This window comes from Lycorma delicatula, chromosome 1, assembly GCF_047948215.1.
Source record: "Lycorma delicatula isolate Av1 chromosome 1, ASM4794821v1, whole genome shotgun sequence".
NCBI classification, from domain to species: domain Eukaryota; kingdom Metazoa; phylum Arthropoda; class Insecta; order Hemiptera; family Fulgoridae; genus Lycorma; species Lycorma delicatula.
In genome coordinates, this window is record NC_134455.1 from 191,028,084 (window position 1) to 191,046,132 (window position 18,049).

Genomic DNA, 18,049 nt, shown 5'->3' on the forward strand with positions numbered 1-18,049 from the left:
AATTTAAAGCATGCAAAGCAGCAGTCCTGCAAGCTTACAAGTACCCACATGTGTCTACTTCCTGTGTCAATTACAAGTTAATTACTGAAGTCACTGATTGTCAGAGACCACTAGCATAAAGTGTGTTGGGTAATTGTCTACCATGGAATAAGTATCTATCAACTTATGCGATTCAATTTTCATTTAAAAAATCACGCTTCCAAAACATATAAAATATTGAATAAAGCATTCAATGAAGGGTCTGTATCACATGCAACATGTTTTCATTGGCTTGCCGCATATTTTACCAAACAAGAGAACATGGAAGGCATGGTGAGAGCAGGTTAACCAAGCACATTGATTAACGACATTCTGATGAACATAGTTTGCATCACCATTCAAGAAGATCCTCATATTAGTGTGCAGCACTAATAAACTTGAGGAAACTGGTACACAACTCAAAAAGCAGTTAACACAGTACTGAGTAAGTGGATGCATATGAAATGCATTGTGTCATTAAGTTCCACGACTCCTAACATCTGACCAAACAGAGTGCTGCGCATTCACCTGCAAAGAATTTTTGGCTAGCAACAAGAAGAAAAAAACACACTTTTTAAGCACAATGTGGTATCTGTTGATAAGAGGTAGATGTTCCATTATGATCCTGTGATGAAACAACAAAGCTCCCAGTGGAAGTCCATTTCTTCACTATCTCTGAAAAAAGCAAAAGCGGCACAGAGCGCAAGTGCATGATTATCTTTTTCAATCATGAAGAATTCATTTACCAAAATCAGGTACCTACAGGGACGACTGTAAATGTTATCTCATACATCAATGTGCTGAAGATAATGCTAACTCATTTCAGAAAAAACATCTGGAAAAATTGAAGAACTCTGTTGCATCACAATAATGCACACCTCCATGTTGCTCAGGTAATCTGCACTTTTTTTTAACGGAAAGATAATTAAAACAGTTCCTCACCACCATACAGCCCAGACTTCCTCCTACAGCTCCCCACCTCCGTGCAACTTCTGGCTGTTCCAGAGTTGAAATATCACCTAAAAGTGCAAAAATTGGGATGAATTAGAGGTTGTAAAAGCCACGGAGGTGAAGTTCGAAGTTCTTTCGAAAGATGGCCTGAATTTTGTGCTTGAAAAATAGATCAAGCACTGAAAGCAGTGTGTTGCACTTAAAGGATATTTTGTAAAGGAAGATAGATGTAAATGTAGATTCAGTTTAAAGTTTTTTCAAACTGCAACTGTTGTCTCATTACTTTTTAGACCACCCTCGTACATTCTTACCGTTAATTAACAAGAAATTATTGTTATAAAATAGAATAATTAAATATATTTTAGAAAACTTTAATACTGTTGAAACAATAATACTATTTTTATTTTAATAAAACAAAATACAAATGATTTTCTACTGCAAAGTATGAACGAACAGCAATATTTACAACCACAACTTACAACAACTCTGAATCTTTCAATCACCAACTGATGTAAATTGCCTTTTAAAAGATGTCAAATTCTGCATATCTACAACCATATTAAAATTTTACAAGTGTATTATTATTCCAGTCAATGAATACAATAAACTGACAATAATGTATGCAAACTACTAATTAATTTGGCTTATGAAAGCCGAACAAGTTAATGAATGTGTTTAATGCATCTAAAACCTTACAAGATATTCTTGTTTCTAATAGCTCTAAATAACATTATTCATGCCTTTGGCACCTCTAATAAAGTAATTAACAAAACTAACTATAGGCTCAACAAACTCTGCCATATCTGAATCAGTGTTTTTTAAAATCTATTTTACTTTAAGGAACAATAAGATAACCATCGGTGTCAAATAGGTCCAAATCATATAGTACAAGCCAGTTCCTATTTATTAACAAAAATTGAAATACTGCAGCATTCAAAACCTTCTTAAAAAGTATTTTGTTTTTAATGACTAATAATCATAAAAAAAACTTCATAATATCAAAAACATTTGGGCCTCTTTAACACATAAACTATTAACCTTCAATTAACAAAAATTTTAACACTGTGACATTAAAATGGCCTTCTCAAAAAATAAGCTTTCTGTTTCTGGGATCTTGAGAAAGATTCTATGGTTTTAATGAAGATTATGATGTAGATCTCCTTTTTTTTCTCTAGCCCCATTAAAATTAATTTAGAAAAACTGCAATGTAGCTTATAATATCTAAAGTGAACTGTTTTTAAAGGCACGTAAAGAATTTAATGGTGTTAACCTTCAAAGAAACGTTTTGCACCACTATTATCAATCTTTATAGAAAATTAAACATAAGAAAAATTATAAATATAAAATTGAAATTTATTGAAATATATCTACCAAACTGAACTTCTGTTTGTATATGTATTGCTATAAGTTTTTTTCATGTCTGCACTTTAAACAAAATTAATCAATCACGTCCACTATGTTCTTCAGTGGTATCAGTTTATATTTGTTACTCATGCAAGAATAACAAAACGGACCAACAAAATCGGAGGACAATCTTAAATATGACTGAAATACATGCTAAATTTTAATTTAAAATATTCATATAGGACCCACTTCCATTTGCTCAATTAAAAAAAAAAAAAAACTAAGCATCATTTAAATAAGACAATCAAACTACATAAAATATGTAAGAACATTTTTTGAAATGTCAAAAACATAACTCCATTTTTACAAAAAAAAAAAAACGTTTAGCGATTACTAACCTGAGATTAATTTTATAAAAATTTCATGTTAAAAAAGAATTAAAGAACATGAATTTTCAATCAATGTTTTTTTAAAAGCATTTTTTTCAGTTAAACAAAAAATTTACTCCTACACATAGTTAAAACTATTTAAAATTGTATTTTGAATTAATTCTAACAAAGTAGAGATATTTAGAGCTTTTATGTATGAGTAGAAACACAATGATGATTTCCTGTGAATAGCCCGTTATTATTGATATACCAAATTTCATTTACAGTTAAAAATTGGAAGAGGGTAACACAATATGTTCTAGATGTGAAACTGGCTGGTAACAGCCTTTCTAGTAATACTAGCTGCTTTTATCTACTATCATTTAGATTACTATGAACAACTTTTATTACCATTTTTTTTACTTTACAATACCTCAACATTCTTTATTATCATTAAGAAATAATGTTCAGATGTTTCTTCCAAAATTTAAAAAAACTAGGTAAATTGGAATTTCATGTTTATCAATAATAATAATTTAAAGTTGAATTTGTATATTATAAAATACAAGTTTTATTTAATGCATTATTATTAAAACTGTTATTAAGTTATTAAATGCTGAGTTATAATAAAGTTACCGTAATTATAGATTTATAATTTTTCCAATATTATTTTAATAAATTTCCTTTAGCAGGCATTAATCTCTTAATTTTTACCTGACCATACTAAGAGGAGAGAAATGTTTTTGAATGGTTTGTTTGCTTGTACTCCTACAACTTCAAAATAGCTATTTCAATCTTCAATCTCAAACAATACCTGTTAATTATGCAAGTTAAACATACTTATCTGTGTAATATGTATTATTTACACAGGTTATTGTTATAAATTAACTTTTAATATAATTTAAGAGATAAATGTAAAATAAGAAATTATTTTTCTTGTTTTTCTTTAACTCACAATGTTTTTTTTTTTCATGTTTGTCCTCAAATCTTGAACATAATTCCTAACATTACCGATTAATGAAATTTTGCACAGTTACTAAGGTCGGGTGACAATACAATATTCCACCATTACTTTTACAAACATCCCCCATATGGGGGTAAATTAAGGGTGCAGGTGTAATAATTTAACATACTTCCTGACATTGCTTATTGATGAAATTTAGCACAGTTATGATAATAAATTGATTACAGTATGATTAAAAAGTATAAAGCAAGTTTTTAAAAATTTTGAAAAATGTTTATATTATTATTATTATTTTATAAATCTAAAATAAGCAATTATTTTTATTTTAGACTATTATTAGCTCAGTGCAATCATGTATGAAGTAATTAATAGTAAAAATCAAAGAATTACACAACATAATGAAATCTTATTGTAAAATAAACATCCAATTTCTTGAAGATCTATTTACCTTTTTTTATTTCATAAATCTACTACTCCACATCACAAGCTATACCATGTATTACCACCAACATAAACACTATACTGAAAAGGATATTTTATAAAATTATACTATGAATATGTAATTAATTAATACAATATAAGGAAATGAATCTTGTTTTTCAAGGACTTGTTAAGCTTAGAAATTTTGTTTTTTTTCTTATGCTTTACATGTATATACCACGAAAGACATGAGGTAACTGTTACAATTGTTCATGACTTTATGAGCCTAGGGTACTGACCTGAGATTGTACAAAAAATACTTGGGTATACTTTTTCCTCAAAAGTAATTGCAAATAACATTGGGATTGGTGATGGTTCTGTACACACAATTTTTAACGAACAATTTTTTTCAGTACAGACAGAATGGCCATAAAATTTGTGCCACAGTTGTTTTTAGTTGGAACAGAGAGAGGTTCATTTCGTTGTTGCACAAAATGTCATAGAGTATGCCAATAGTGAACCTACCTGTCTCAAGATTATGGCAAGTGATGATGAATCTTAAATATATAGGAACAGTTCAGAAACAGAAGGTCAGTCATCATGTGGAACCCACCATCATCCTGAAGGCCAAAAAAAAGCAAGAAATGCAAGTTATTCTGACATCTATTTTTTTCATCTGCCATGGAGTTGTGTGCTTCATAAATAAGCACCAGAAGGCCAATTGTCAACAATCAGTATATGGAAGTTCAGCAACTTCTGCATGATGCAGTATAAACAAATACCTATGGGAATCACACAAATGACAGTAGTATGATAATAATGCACTTGCACATTTGTCACCTTTAATCCAGATTCAGGCCAAGTAAAGAATCCTCAGTTTTCCAGGCTCCTCCTTTACTCAACAAACAAGACTCCTTGTGATTTTTGGTTGCTCTCAAGCTGAAGATGCTGCTCAAAAGGTCCCAATTGGACAGTCTCAGAACAAAATGACCAATGAGACATAATATCAGTAACCATTTATAAATGAGGCCTAGGAAAATGTTTCCAGTAATGAAAGGATTGATGGGTTAAGTGTGTTAAATCACAAGAGGGCTACTTTGAAGGAGACTAGGATAGGAAACCAGACTCTAAACTATTTCTTTTTTTCACAGCTTATTGTCAGATTCTGAACAGACCTTACATCCAGAGTTAAGAATTGTAGGGGGGGGGGGGGTCACACTGTATTCATTAAATATTTCATTCACTTTGTCCTTATTAAAAATTCTAAATTGGCAGTAATACCTGCAATGAATGCTATGTGAGCCAATATTTCACACTTTCTCTGCATAAGATGTTGGTCACACAGTACCAGCAGTGAAAAAGAAGCCACACATGGACAATGCCAGAAAATTGAAAATACAAACTGGATTATACAGAGTGGGAAAATTTCTCTATGACCAAAATAAAGAAAGAAAAAATTACTCCAGATCCAGATCATAATGAATAACTGATGAGAAAGAAGTATTCTACAGCTGAAAAAAACCTGCAGTGTGATGAGCAAAATTAAAACTGAAAGCTCCATTCTAAAAAAAAAATTAAAGCTAGACAAAGGATAAAATGGATTTTGGTAAATATCTTGGGACTTATAACATTTAAAATGGGAAGCAGCACAGCAGGTTTTTATTACGACAGGAGTGGATGTATGCTCTTCTAAAAGTACTACAAGAAGGTATCGAGCCAGCAGAAAAGTGGAAGATATATAAAAAGAATGGCAAAAAGTAGCAAAAATAAGAAAACAAAATCTTTCAGATAACGAACTGAGTTTAGTAACACGAAAATAGTTCAATCTAGAGGGGCAGTAAGGATTAAGCCTTAAAATCAACAGGATTTACTCATAAACACAAAAATATTGATGGATGAAAGGAAACAAAATTTAAAGTGATACTTGGAGTCTAGAGACTATGACTCAGAAAATTGAACAATATCACTGACAGAAAAAAATAAAATTCCAACTGTAAGGTGATGGGTAGCAACAATAACATTTAGATAGGTTAGAGTAAGAATTATTGAATTATTAGAAGTAAGAGTAATTAGGAGTAATTAAAAAATTAATAGAAATAACTAAAGAAATGCATGAAAACATGATTGAAAAAATTAAAAAATTTTTTGTATGATATATGAATGTAACAGAAATTTATATAGAAAATTAAGAGTCTATGCAAAAGAGAGTTCCAAAATTAGGCAGATACAAGTGTAAATATTTTAAAGATACTTAAATAGGCATTTTTATTAAAACAAACAAATTAGTATCTTTAAATATTTTAAATATAACTTAAATAAGCATAAAATATATTTTTATTAAAATAAACAATTTATTCAAAACTAAAATATCAGTAATATCATAAATAATGCACATGTCACATTATCAGAAGGTATGTAAATAAAATGATTTACAATTAAATAGACTAAAATAACTAGAAACAAAACAAAACTCATTTCAATCAGATTTAATGTGTATGAAACTTAGGTAATGGCAATTCTTAAAGAACAAAGCAACTATGATAATACATAATTATAAAAATTGTTATTCACTAATTTGAATAAAAGCAATAAACACAGACAAAAAATTACTTACCTCAGAAGCAATTAAATTATTTCCAGCAGCAATGTGAGAAAGAAATGTTACTATTGCAGAAATAATTGGAACAGTTGTTGCCAAAGACATTGTAAGACTCTGGCAGTAAGCAGTTATATGCAGCAACTTCATCTCTTTATTTCTAATTTCTGTGAACAAAACAAAAAAATTGATATACAAAACCCCAAAAGAAACATTCATAGAAAACTTAGTTTTATTTGCATTCCATAAGAGTAAGTATTTTTAGTTTATTCATAAATATATTACTAGCATTCTAAGAACAGCAGTTTGAATTCTATGAAAAGAGTATCACACATCTTCAAAAATAGTTAACTTTCCTCTTGAGGTCCTACCTTTATCATTAAGATATGTGCTGTTGTAGAAAAAAATGCATGGAATAAATAGGTGGTATATGGTTAATTCCTTCAAACTTCACAACCTTTTTAAAATGTCTCTTGACACTTTATAAAGGAGGGCACTTAAAAAATAAGGAATGAAATGATTCAATAACCCAAACCTGGAAATGCAAAATTATCTATCACAAGCTGACAAAAACCAAATTTTCAGCTTAAAATCCATCCTTTATTTATTTAATAAACTAATCAAAAACCTTTATCCAAAATTAAAATCACAAAGTATATTACTGTATCTAACAGTTGAAGAGTCCCTGGCTTATACTGTTTACTTAAAAAACCTGAAGTGGCATAGAAACTACAAGGAGACACTGTTGTCAGTATATTTGTAAGGATCTGTGTTATGTAATACATTGAATTCTCTGCTGAATATTTTTGGAAACCACATGGTAGAATGTTATGCGGTTTCTTGATGGTAGTTAAAAGCTAAAAATGTATGAGAATCAAATTTTATATAGAGCTAAAGAGGCTGAAAAAATACAATAGGAAAAAATGTATAATGTTTTAAGTCATTTACATTTCAGGAACATTCAGATAGATATTAACTGTGGAGGACAGACACTCACAAAAACTACATACCGGTAAGAATTTTTACATTTTTTTATAAATTTTTAAAAGCTTTCATTTTTTTATACTTTTGTTCTTACAATTACAGGCTAACCATCCATGCAATCTGGGACAAGTTGGAAACCTGGTGATCAGGCAATCCTTACAGACAAATTTGGAAAACATATTGTTTGTATTGCTGCAAGGTTTGTACCCAGGCTCCAACAACCTTCAGAAATGATACCTGACATGTGATTGAAACTTTATGAAATAACAGTAACTCACTATTAAAGAAGTTTTTTATCAAAACATTGAGAGTTTATCCTTCCCAAGGAAACAGAGAATACCACTTTTCACCTGAATATTTTGAGATTTATGAGAGAGGGCAAACATCGTAACTGATGTACCAATTGAATTAATACTAACGCTTATCAATTGAGAAGAGACCCTCAATCAGCAATGTACCCATTCTCACTTACCTGAGAAAGTATCATAGTTTGAAGAATAACAACATGGCTGTCAACACATGACACCCACTAAAAAGGAAAAGGATTATAAAATAAAATTACAAAGAGACTAATTCAAAGTAAATAAACAACAAAAATAAGCAAGATGAGCTTAACTCTTTTTGACTAGTTCAGGAACAACTATTTTATAACACCTCATAATGCAGAAAAGCTATTTTACAACACAGGTCATGTTTCAGATAAGGTTGATTAAGCCAAAAAGATTTTCAAGGACTGGATAATAAAGAATTTTATAATTTTCTGCTTTTTTTACTATATTATTTCCCATATCAGCCTAATGGTTTTAGACAAATAACAATAAAAATCATTGTTTTTAGTGATGTTTTAATGCTTTTTTGAGTGGTTTTTAACTGATGGTGGACAAATGGGAGTATGTTATGTAAAAGTCTACAAAGATTTCTTTCCACAATTTATATTAAATTTTCATTAGAATCACTTTTCAATCATGCTTTTTTATAACCAAGCAGATTAAAGAAATCATTTGAAATGTCAACAATTAAGCAGAATTACAGAACAATTATCACTAGGACAACTCAGTTTGTTCATAATCACACATACAACAACTTTTTATAAAAAAATTATTTAATAAATGTTTTAACATTATGCTAGAACTTACCCATTAGGTCTTTTGAAAAAAATTTTTCCCATGCATACATTTTTATAAGCTTTATACAGCTGAGAATTTCAGAAATAAGCCGAATTCTTTTATCCCCCACAGCCATTGTTTTTGCTCTGAAGTGTCCTACCCATCTAGACATACCATACTGGAATCAAGGGAAGAATACATGTTTTATATATATAATAAAAAAATAATTAATAAGACAAAACATTTTCTACATTTTAAAAGACCAAATTTTGTTTATTTAATCTATCATTACAGACACTTGCCCAACAAGAATATTTTTCAAAATTATAAGATTAACAATGAAAAAATCCCAGACCTAGCTAGGAATCAAACATGGATCAATTTAATATAAGAAGCCATGTTTGGCGATTGAGTTAACTGGTTATAACAGACTATTCTAATTAGAAAGCAGGTACTCCTCTGTCAGAAAATTAATTTTTCTAAAATATTAATTATTATTATAAGAATGCAAATTTAAGTTTGGACAGGGTTTCCCCAAAATTTTGAAAGTGATTTTCCTTGACTCTTCCTGACTTTCACTGATTATTTTCAGAAGTTCTCTTGACTCTAAAATAACTGCGATATAGATGAAGTCTAACGATTTTCCAAACGCTCAAAATGGTTCATAACATTGTGATTTTTCAACTTGGAAATTCAAAAATTGGTGATATTTTCCAATATCATTAATACAAAATTAATCTCAATGTAATATGAAAATATATTTCACAGTAGACGTATTTTAATTTTATTGACAAAAATAATTGGGGATGGAGAATACACGAGTCTTAAAATATTTCTCAGTAAATATGTTTTTAAATACTTGTCTCTATTAGATTCTAAAATACTCAACTCAACTTGAAAATTACTCGAAAACTTCAAGTACACATATTCACCTGCAATATATGTGTATATTACCAGCATGAAAACTTACTTAATCATTGGGCACATTGTTAGACGTGTATTTGAAATTTGCAGCCCTGCTGCAAACAAAAAATCCATTGAATCAATTGATTTCATTTCAGATGAATCTGGCTAGACCTTTTATCGAATTTGAATAAGATTTGGTTGGATTTAATTGGTTGCCAATTGAAGAAACCTTTGAATCCAGCTGAATATTTTGAAAAATCACTGAATAGGATTTTGCTAGACATTATCCAGTTCAATGAGATTTCAATAAGATTTGATTGAATTCAATGGATTTTTCTAGTCAGGAATGGAACTCTTAATTTATAGCATTCACGCTAGTAATATATATAACTGTTGATTGCTTTTCTCGAATTGATAGTAAGTATATTTTCAAATATTTATGAGTTCAGTCTTTTCCATTCCAAAATAGAATATTTTCCTCTAATATCAAAATTTTTATGGAATTTATTGAAACTTCATGAAATATTTTATTACCAACCACAATAAAAGTTTTTAAATGGGAATATCAATATACTCACCCATAGACATATAAATCTCAATTTATTAATTCATTTTATCTCGATAAACTCTTTTCAACTCATATCAACATCTAATAAAAAATAACACATCCTAAATTATAATACAAAATTTATTAGCTAATTTTCATCTACATATATATATATATATATATATATACTAGTAATTATTAAAATAGTCTAAGCTAAGTAGTAAGCACATTCATCATACATTTTTTTACCACATCCATTTGAACTCCAAGGTGACTAGTACCTGAAGAATTGAAAACTCAGGGGGCTGGAATAGCTTATGAATGAAAACACTGACATACATTTTCTGACTTATCAAATTATTCAATTACCAAAGATGAACAAGATATATTACATAATCTATGAAGTATTTTCAAAATATGTAAATTTTAAATGAAAAATTTTTAATTGTTATACTTTGAAATTCAATTAAATTCTATCCAAACAAGTTCTATAAGGTGTTAACGTTGCCAATAGTATGTTTTTATACACTTTGCTCTTGTACATTTCAAACTTGAAGCAGATGTATAATTTACAAAAGTTTCTACAAAATTTTCTCTAATAATTAAAGCCTCTTCAGTGAGGAAAATATCTAAGTATTCATTATCTTTTAGTAATTTCTCTGCTCAAATAAAATTTTTCAAGTTTTCCCTGATATTTTCCAAATTTCAATACATTTCCCTGACCTATGGTGATCTTTCAAAACCTTTCCTGATATTCCCTGGCTTTCCTTGACTTTCAAGGCCAGGGATCCAACCCTTTGGATCCTGGTAGATCAGTAAAAAAAAAAAATAGTAATAATTTTAAAGTTTTCAAATTACTTTTTGAGAGTTTGAATAACTTAAATTTGGAGTTGGAATAAATGTACTGTTAAGGCTAAAATCACAACAGTTATAGCAATTTATTATAAAAGATAAAAAAAGAAAAATTGGTTTTAAACAAAAGTTTTATTAGAGAATAGAATCAAATAATTTGTAGGCACAGTAACATAAAACATGAGTAACTTCTGTGAAAAATTCTTGTAAGTTTTATGTTGAAAATGATAAAATTAAGAAACACATCTGAAAATTAAACCTTTCAATTTAGTTTTTAAGTTTGATAGATGTGTAATTCTACATTAATTTCAAACGAATGTCTATGATATGGATATTTTTTTAAATTACCTTTAAATTGTTTTTAATTAACCTGTTAGAGAAATGTAATAAATGAATACAGATTTCTCAGGGTTTCTCTTTTTTTCAGATAGATCGTCACTACTTTGATTTGCTTTTTCATCTTGTAAAATCTAACTGTACTTATTAAAATAAAACAAATATAACAGCCATTACTGTTTTTATATTCTAGTATTATAATAATTACCCAAAAATTATACAAATAAATGTAAACACTATAAACTAAAATTTTAATCTGTTAACTATTAATAGTTACCTGAATAGGATAAAATACAGAAAAGATTAACATTCCTAATAGAGCCCAGGGACCAAGAAGCCAGAGTATATAAATAATGCCAAATAACATAGTAATTGGTCCTCCCAGAATCATTGGACCAAACAGCACCATATCAAATATCCTCATACTATCATTTGCAAACAGATTTATAAGCTGAAAACAAATAAAAACCCCTATAACTTCAACAAACAATACAGTTTCATACAAGTCTATTACATAATCATTCCAGCATCGCTACAAAAATGCTTAGATTTTGCAAACTTCACGTTTTCATTAGAAATGTTAATTTTTTTTTTAATTAATAAGTAACCGTGTAATACTGATAGTACTGTATCTTTTTGTAATAATTTTATAATGTGCAACCAGTGATAAGTTAGCAAAGATCCTTGAGCCTTTATACGTCTTGGTGAAAAACATAATATTTTTATCAATGATCTAAATATTTGATTTAATGAAAAATATTTTTTGTAAAAATATAATTTAAATTGCAACTCGTGTTAAAGTATTTTTAGTGATTTTGCTTTTAGGAAATGCTACAACCAGTTGTTTCTAAAAGCAAATTGTGAACTAATTACTGCACTTTTGAACATACAATCTAGGTAATATGATGTTTTTACTTAACCTCTCTAAGTAATTTTAGAGGCTTTATTCTTTTACATTAAAGAAAGGAAAAAAGAATCTATAGATTTAAACTAAACACAATAGAGTATCTTATCTATCTATACATTTTTTATGTTATTATTAATGTAATTACAATTACATATTTGTTTTATGGTATATTTATGTAATTACACATTATATACATTAAAAATTTAACCACCGAAACCCAATAATAAATAAAACCTAAAAAAACTAATACCAATAGTTGACTTACTGTGTTTTTTAGTGGTTAAGCTGTTAATATTGAATTTAATTAGCATAATGAACCAATATGATGATGAATTATATGTACGTACATATATTTAATATTAACTGAATATTAATATTACATTTAATATTTAATATTTTAATATTTAATATCACATTTATATTCATTCATTCATTCAATCATAGTGTTCTGCCATTAAGGCAGATCCTGTCACAGTTGCTGCTAACCACCTTGTTCTATCCTTTGATAACCTCTTTGTTTCTGCATATTTTCCCTTTTCTATAATCCCAACCACCATTTGAAATTTCTTCCTTCCTTTTCCTTTGCTTCCACTTATCAAGCCTTCTATCGCATCCAATAATTAACACCTTCTTCTCATACAATGTCCTAGCCACTTTCTTTTCCTATATTCAACAATATATAGCATTTTTCTGTTCTCCCTGATTCTCCTTAATACTTCTTCATTTGTTGCATGGTCAAAATCTCATTTATATTTGATTTACTCTCGTATGTATTATCTACGCCCAGTTACATTAAACCAAATTATTTTACATATAATAATATTTATTTTTTAATGTCACTGAAACTCAATGATTACAGCTGCAATCAAGGATTTTAATTTAAATAAATTTTCTGCAAATGTTTAGAAAATATAAATAATATACAAAATTTATAAAACTAATAAAAATAGATTTCAGAGCAAAGTACTTACCCCACCAATGGAATTATCTCCAAGGGAATTAAGACGAATAACTTTTTTAAATAGTAGAGTAAGACAAGCAGAACGTAATCTAGCAGCAGTTCTGAAATTAAAAATAAAATAATATCATATTCATCTCATAATTTACAAAGAAGCAGAGAAGAATATTAAAGTTCCGATTAAAATACTTTCACACTAAATCATACGTTAATGTATTTCACAATCTCATTTTTGAGTAAAAGTTAAAAAATTAATAAGCCTCAGTAATTTGAATAAAAGCAATCACAAATATTCTTAAACATTAAAGATCAGATAATCAATCACTTCCTATCATCAAATTGTAATACATCAAACTTTTTACGTGTAAAACATACTTTACCAATTTACAGCTTTTAGTTTTAACAAAATTTATTAAAAATCTGCTATCCTCTGTACTTATTTTTTATTAGGGTAATGTAAAATAAAACTGTATATATTCTATATTAAACAGAATTCAAAATGCAATTAACAAGTAGTGTTTGTAGAGCTAATTGACAAAGTAATGTCAGAGTGTTATATTAAAAACAATCAAGGATGTTAAAATAAATCTGTCCATTTTTTAGAAAGTAGATTAATAATCTCCTATTCCCTGCCCTTGGAATTGAGAGACTAGGTGTGGGCAAAGAAGGTGTATCTCCAAATTGAAATGAAATGAACATACTAAAATTGTTAGCTGTGAATAAGGAGGTATCAGAAACATAGACAGAAATTGAAAGTACCTCAAAAAGGGGGTAACAGCATATCTAAAAAATGTTATTATGCTGATAAGGATACTGTACCACACAAGTATCAGAGACCTGTAAATACGCTGACACATGCCTCATGCAGAGACTTGTACAATTTTATGAAACATGCAGCTTTAATAGAGATTGTATGACAGATGGTTAACTATGAGGAGTCCATATAAAGAAATTATTCATGAAAGGGAGCAGGCAGTCCTTCCACTAGTTAGTGAGAACATTAATTAATTTATAGTGGATAAAGCCTGAACAACAAACTTGAGGATCACACATTTTAGCCATTGAGTATTGCACAGCTGAAAACAATGGATAACAACAATATTTGCAAAGAAAAGGTTTTTCCTCTTTCATTTTTTATTAATGCGAGTTTCCTCTTGAGTAAAACAGTCTTTCTGTCAGATCTCAGGACGGGATTACTCAAGAGGAAGTCATCAGAAAACATAAGAACCATGAAGTTCTGTGAGCTGAAGCATAGTGTGTTAGAATTTCATGTAAAAGTAGTAGTCTACATAATTTAAAAAGAAACAGACATCCCAACCCCATAGGGGAAGACACCTGCCTTGTGACACTTCCGGTCGCCACGCCCCCCTCCCAATCAAACCTAGCCCTGATGGACTTTAACAGGAGTCATCTTTTGCCCTCTAACTTTTTACATCTCATAGTAATAAGCCAGGCCTTGTTGGGATGCCACCGATGTAAATGCCTTGGTAGACATTTACATCAGCGATTTTCAAACTCAGCTTTTCCCTTCGCTGTAGGCCTTGTCCGGACATGTTGAATGTCCTACATCGTTACCCTCTGAATCAGCTAACTGAATTCATGGAACCATGAACCCTGCACCTAGTTCTACTTATTATGAGTCAATTATGTGAATGTCTCGAAATTCGAGGCAAAATATACACAACATACCACCAAACATGTTGATCGCAACAACAAAATTTAGTCCTAGTTCCCTTATGAAACTCAGTTTATGCTTTAATAAACTCCTGACTTAGGTTAAATTATGGACTCAGGTCTGGTCCACTAGGTTGAGGCAGACAGACCTCCTACTCCCACTCGGCTCCATCGCAGAGTCCCGCGTGACATTCACCACAATAAATATCGAGATGCCGCTACACCTCACGACTGCATGGCATCCCATGCCCATCAGCAGTGCAGTCACCATTCTACCGACAGCTTTACAATTATTGACACACTCTTCCAAGTACAATCACTTGATAGCCAATGTGGTCCCTTCCACTACAAAGATGAATCTATCAGTTGATCAGCATTGACACCTCATGAGGCCAGATCAGCCAGGTTTTTGTCACTTGGAACATGTCTCCAGCCCTTAATATCTGTTAAGTTTTGAATTTTCAAAATTCTATTGGCAATGAAAACATTCCAATTTGTGGAAATAGATGACAGCCATGACAGAACTTTTATGTTCGTTTTTTATGTTGTAGTTGTATCCAAACTCACAACTTTCTGGTGACAAATTTTTAATCAATCGAGAATCGTTTGCTTGCCATTTTCTTAAATTAAATTCTCCTTGTTTGCAACACTCTATTAATTGATTAATTGAGTCTGTAGTTCTAAAGCTTCCAATAGGGAGTTTGTCCCAGTCAACAAATCATCTATATAAAAGTCTGTGAGAACAACTTCTGCTGCTTTAACAAATGTATCTGCACTCTAAAGTGCTAATTGCTTCAAGGTTCTGGTGGCTAAAAACGGCACTGAAGCTGTCTGATACATTACAGTCAATAATCTGTAGGTCTTGATCGGTTGAGATGAACCCTCTCTCTCAGAAAATTAGCTGATATTGTGTCTGTTGTGGATCTACAAAAATTTGTCGATACATCTTCTCTATATCAGCAGTCATGGCATAAATGTGAGAACAAAAGCGTAATACAATGGAGAACAGTTCTTCTTGAACCACACATCAAACCATTAAACAGTCATTTAATGAACAATTAGTATCGGATTACAAGATGCGTCGAACACAACTCGAAGGTTGGTAGTAATACTATTTTCTCGGAAGACAGGATGATGGGGAATGTGATACCCTGATTTCTGAATGTAATATTCACTGATTAACTCCATTTTATTGAGGTATTCATACTCTTTCATGAATTTTATGTATTGTTTTGTACGACATTGGGAATTTAAATCAAAGCTTTACAAAATAAAATAGCTTCTCCAAACCTACTAAGATTTTTATTTAACTTTGAGTGATAATGCACATACCAACATTGATGGTATTGAACTCGATGATGAATTATTAGTTATATCGGACCTTCTCCCACTGAACATGCCACCAATAGCAATACTGGAATTTATTCTAAAAATAACTTAGTGCCAAATGCTGTTGTGGCTCTGAGAATTCTTTTAACTATGCCTGTGTCAACAGCACCAAGAGAGAGAAGTTTCTACAAATTGAAAATAATAAAAAATTACTTGAGAAGCACAGTTTTTCAAGTAATTAGGAAGTCAAGACTAGCTACCATTTCAATAGGCAGTATAGCTAAAACTCTCAATTTTTTACAGCTGCTGAAGGATTATAAAAAAAAAGCTAGGGAATATTTTTATAAGCCTTTATTTTATTTTTTTTAATATATACTCACATTTATACTTTATTCTTAAATAATACATGTATACTGCATTTTTTTATAAATAAAAATTTTTGAATTAACTTTTATTATATTCTTTTATTTCCAATTGAAATTGTTTGTTTTAGATAAATTTTCAAATTTTAATAATCTGACAAGTACCAAAATATGAGGCGGCCACAAAAAGTTTGCTTGGTGCAGAAAATATGCTTAGGAGATCCCTGTTAAACTATCTTTCTTAAATAACATGTTTGAAGTATACATTTCATATAGTTTGGTAGTAATTAACACAGAACCATAGTAACTATACCAATAAACAATAATCATATTATTAATCATCATACCTGTAACTAATTGCCCAAGTAGTAGAGTATAATACAGTACGTAATAGTTCTGTAATGCTTAACAACGCAGCCCATTTAAATCCTTCAGAGAGCGGAGCTTCTGGAACCTCAGCAAATTTTATTAATGATCTCATGCAGACTGTCTGAAACAATTTATTAAATACATATATAAATTTTTTTCACGATTTATAAATATAACTACTACTTACTAATAATTAAAATCAAAGTATCAGGCTAGCTTTATCAGTTTCCTTTTAAGTTAAAGTAGACTGTACCATATACTTAAAACAAAATCAGTATACTATTTGCTCTGTATATCATATCCAGTAAAAACACAACAAACACATTTAGTTTTCTCCACTACTTCCATTTATTTATTCTCAGGCTGTACAAGTAATTTTTTAATTAGTCTGTCTGTCATTTTTATTACAGACAAACTCCAGATGTAATAAAAATGTTAAACAACTTATCCAGAAATATAAAATATAATATATACTTAATTAAATAAATTTTAAAATGAAAAGATAAATTTATATGCTAAAATAATGTATTTGCAAGTTATCTAATTAAGGGACAAAGTTTAGTGTAAAGTGACCAACTTAAAAACAAAAACAACTAAGCAAGGAAAATGTATTTTCAAGAAATTTATTTATATTATAAGTTTTCATATTTTTATTATTTTTAGTTTATCATTAATATTATTATTATTATAAATAACTTATTAAATCCATTTATGACAATTTCTTATTTAATTTTTGTTGTGTTCATCTAATTCATAATTTAACAATTTTGTGATCTTCAGTTTTCCATCTCTAATATTAAAATTTATGAGGTCTATAAAAAAAAATAGGTGGAATTTTTTAATTTCCCAGGCTATTTAAGTTCAATTGATATAATTTTTTTTTGTTATGTTGGTACATTTGTCCCCAACATATGTTTACAATGGTAGCCATAATGGATGCTTAGTTTATTATCGGCTGTAGAAAAATGTGTTTTGGTATGATCAGCGATTTATACCTTGTGGAAAAAATGGAACAAACAATTTGCATTTAATTTTGCTTTAAAAATGGAATGAAATGC

The 18,049-nt window shown here is 29.5% G+C and overlaps 1 protein-coding gene across 13 annotated transcripts in view; it reads right to left on the reverse strand.

Moving 5' to 3' along the window:
- LOC142326451 (ATP-binding cassette sub-family C member 5-like) overlaps positions 1 to 18,049 on the reverse strand; it is a 256,658-nt gene that overhangs the window by 155,515 nt on the left and 83,094 nt on the right. For all 13 annotated transcript variants that reach the window (XM_075369001.1, XM_075369080.1, XM_075369052.1 and 10 more), the window contains exons 6-10: positions 16,970 to 17,112; positions 13,271 to 13,361; positions 11,670 to 11,843; positions 8,782 to 8,929; positions 6,680 to 6,828 (exon numbers count right to left, since the gene is read on the reverse strand). In XM_075369001.1, coding sequence (XP_075225116.1) covers positions 6,680 to 6,828; positions 8,782 to 8,929; positions 11,670 to 11,843; positions 13,271 to 13,361; positions 16,970 to 17,112 — 705 coding nt within the window. The remainder of the gene's footprint in view (positions 1 to 6,679; positions 6,829 to 8,781; positions 8,930 to 11,669; positions 11,844 to 13,270; positions 13,362 to 16,969; positions 17,113 to 18,049) is intronic.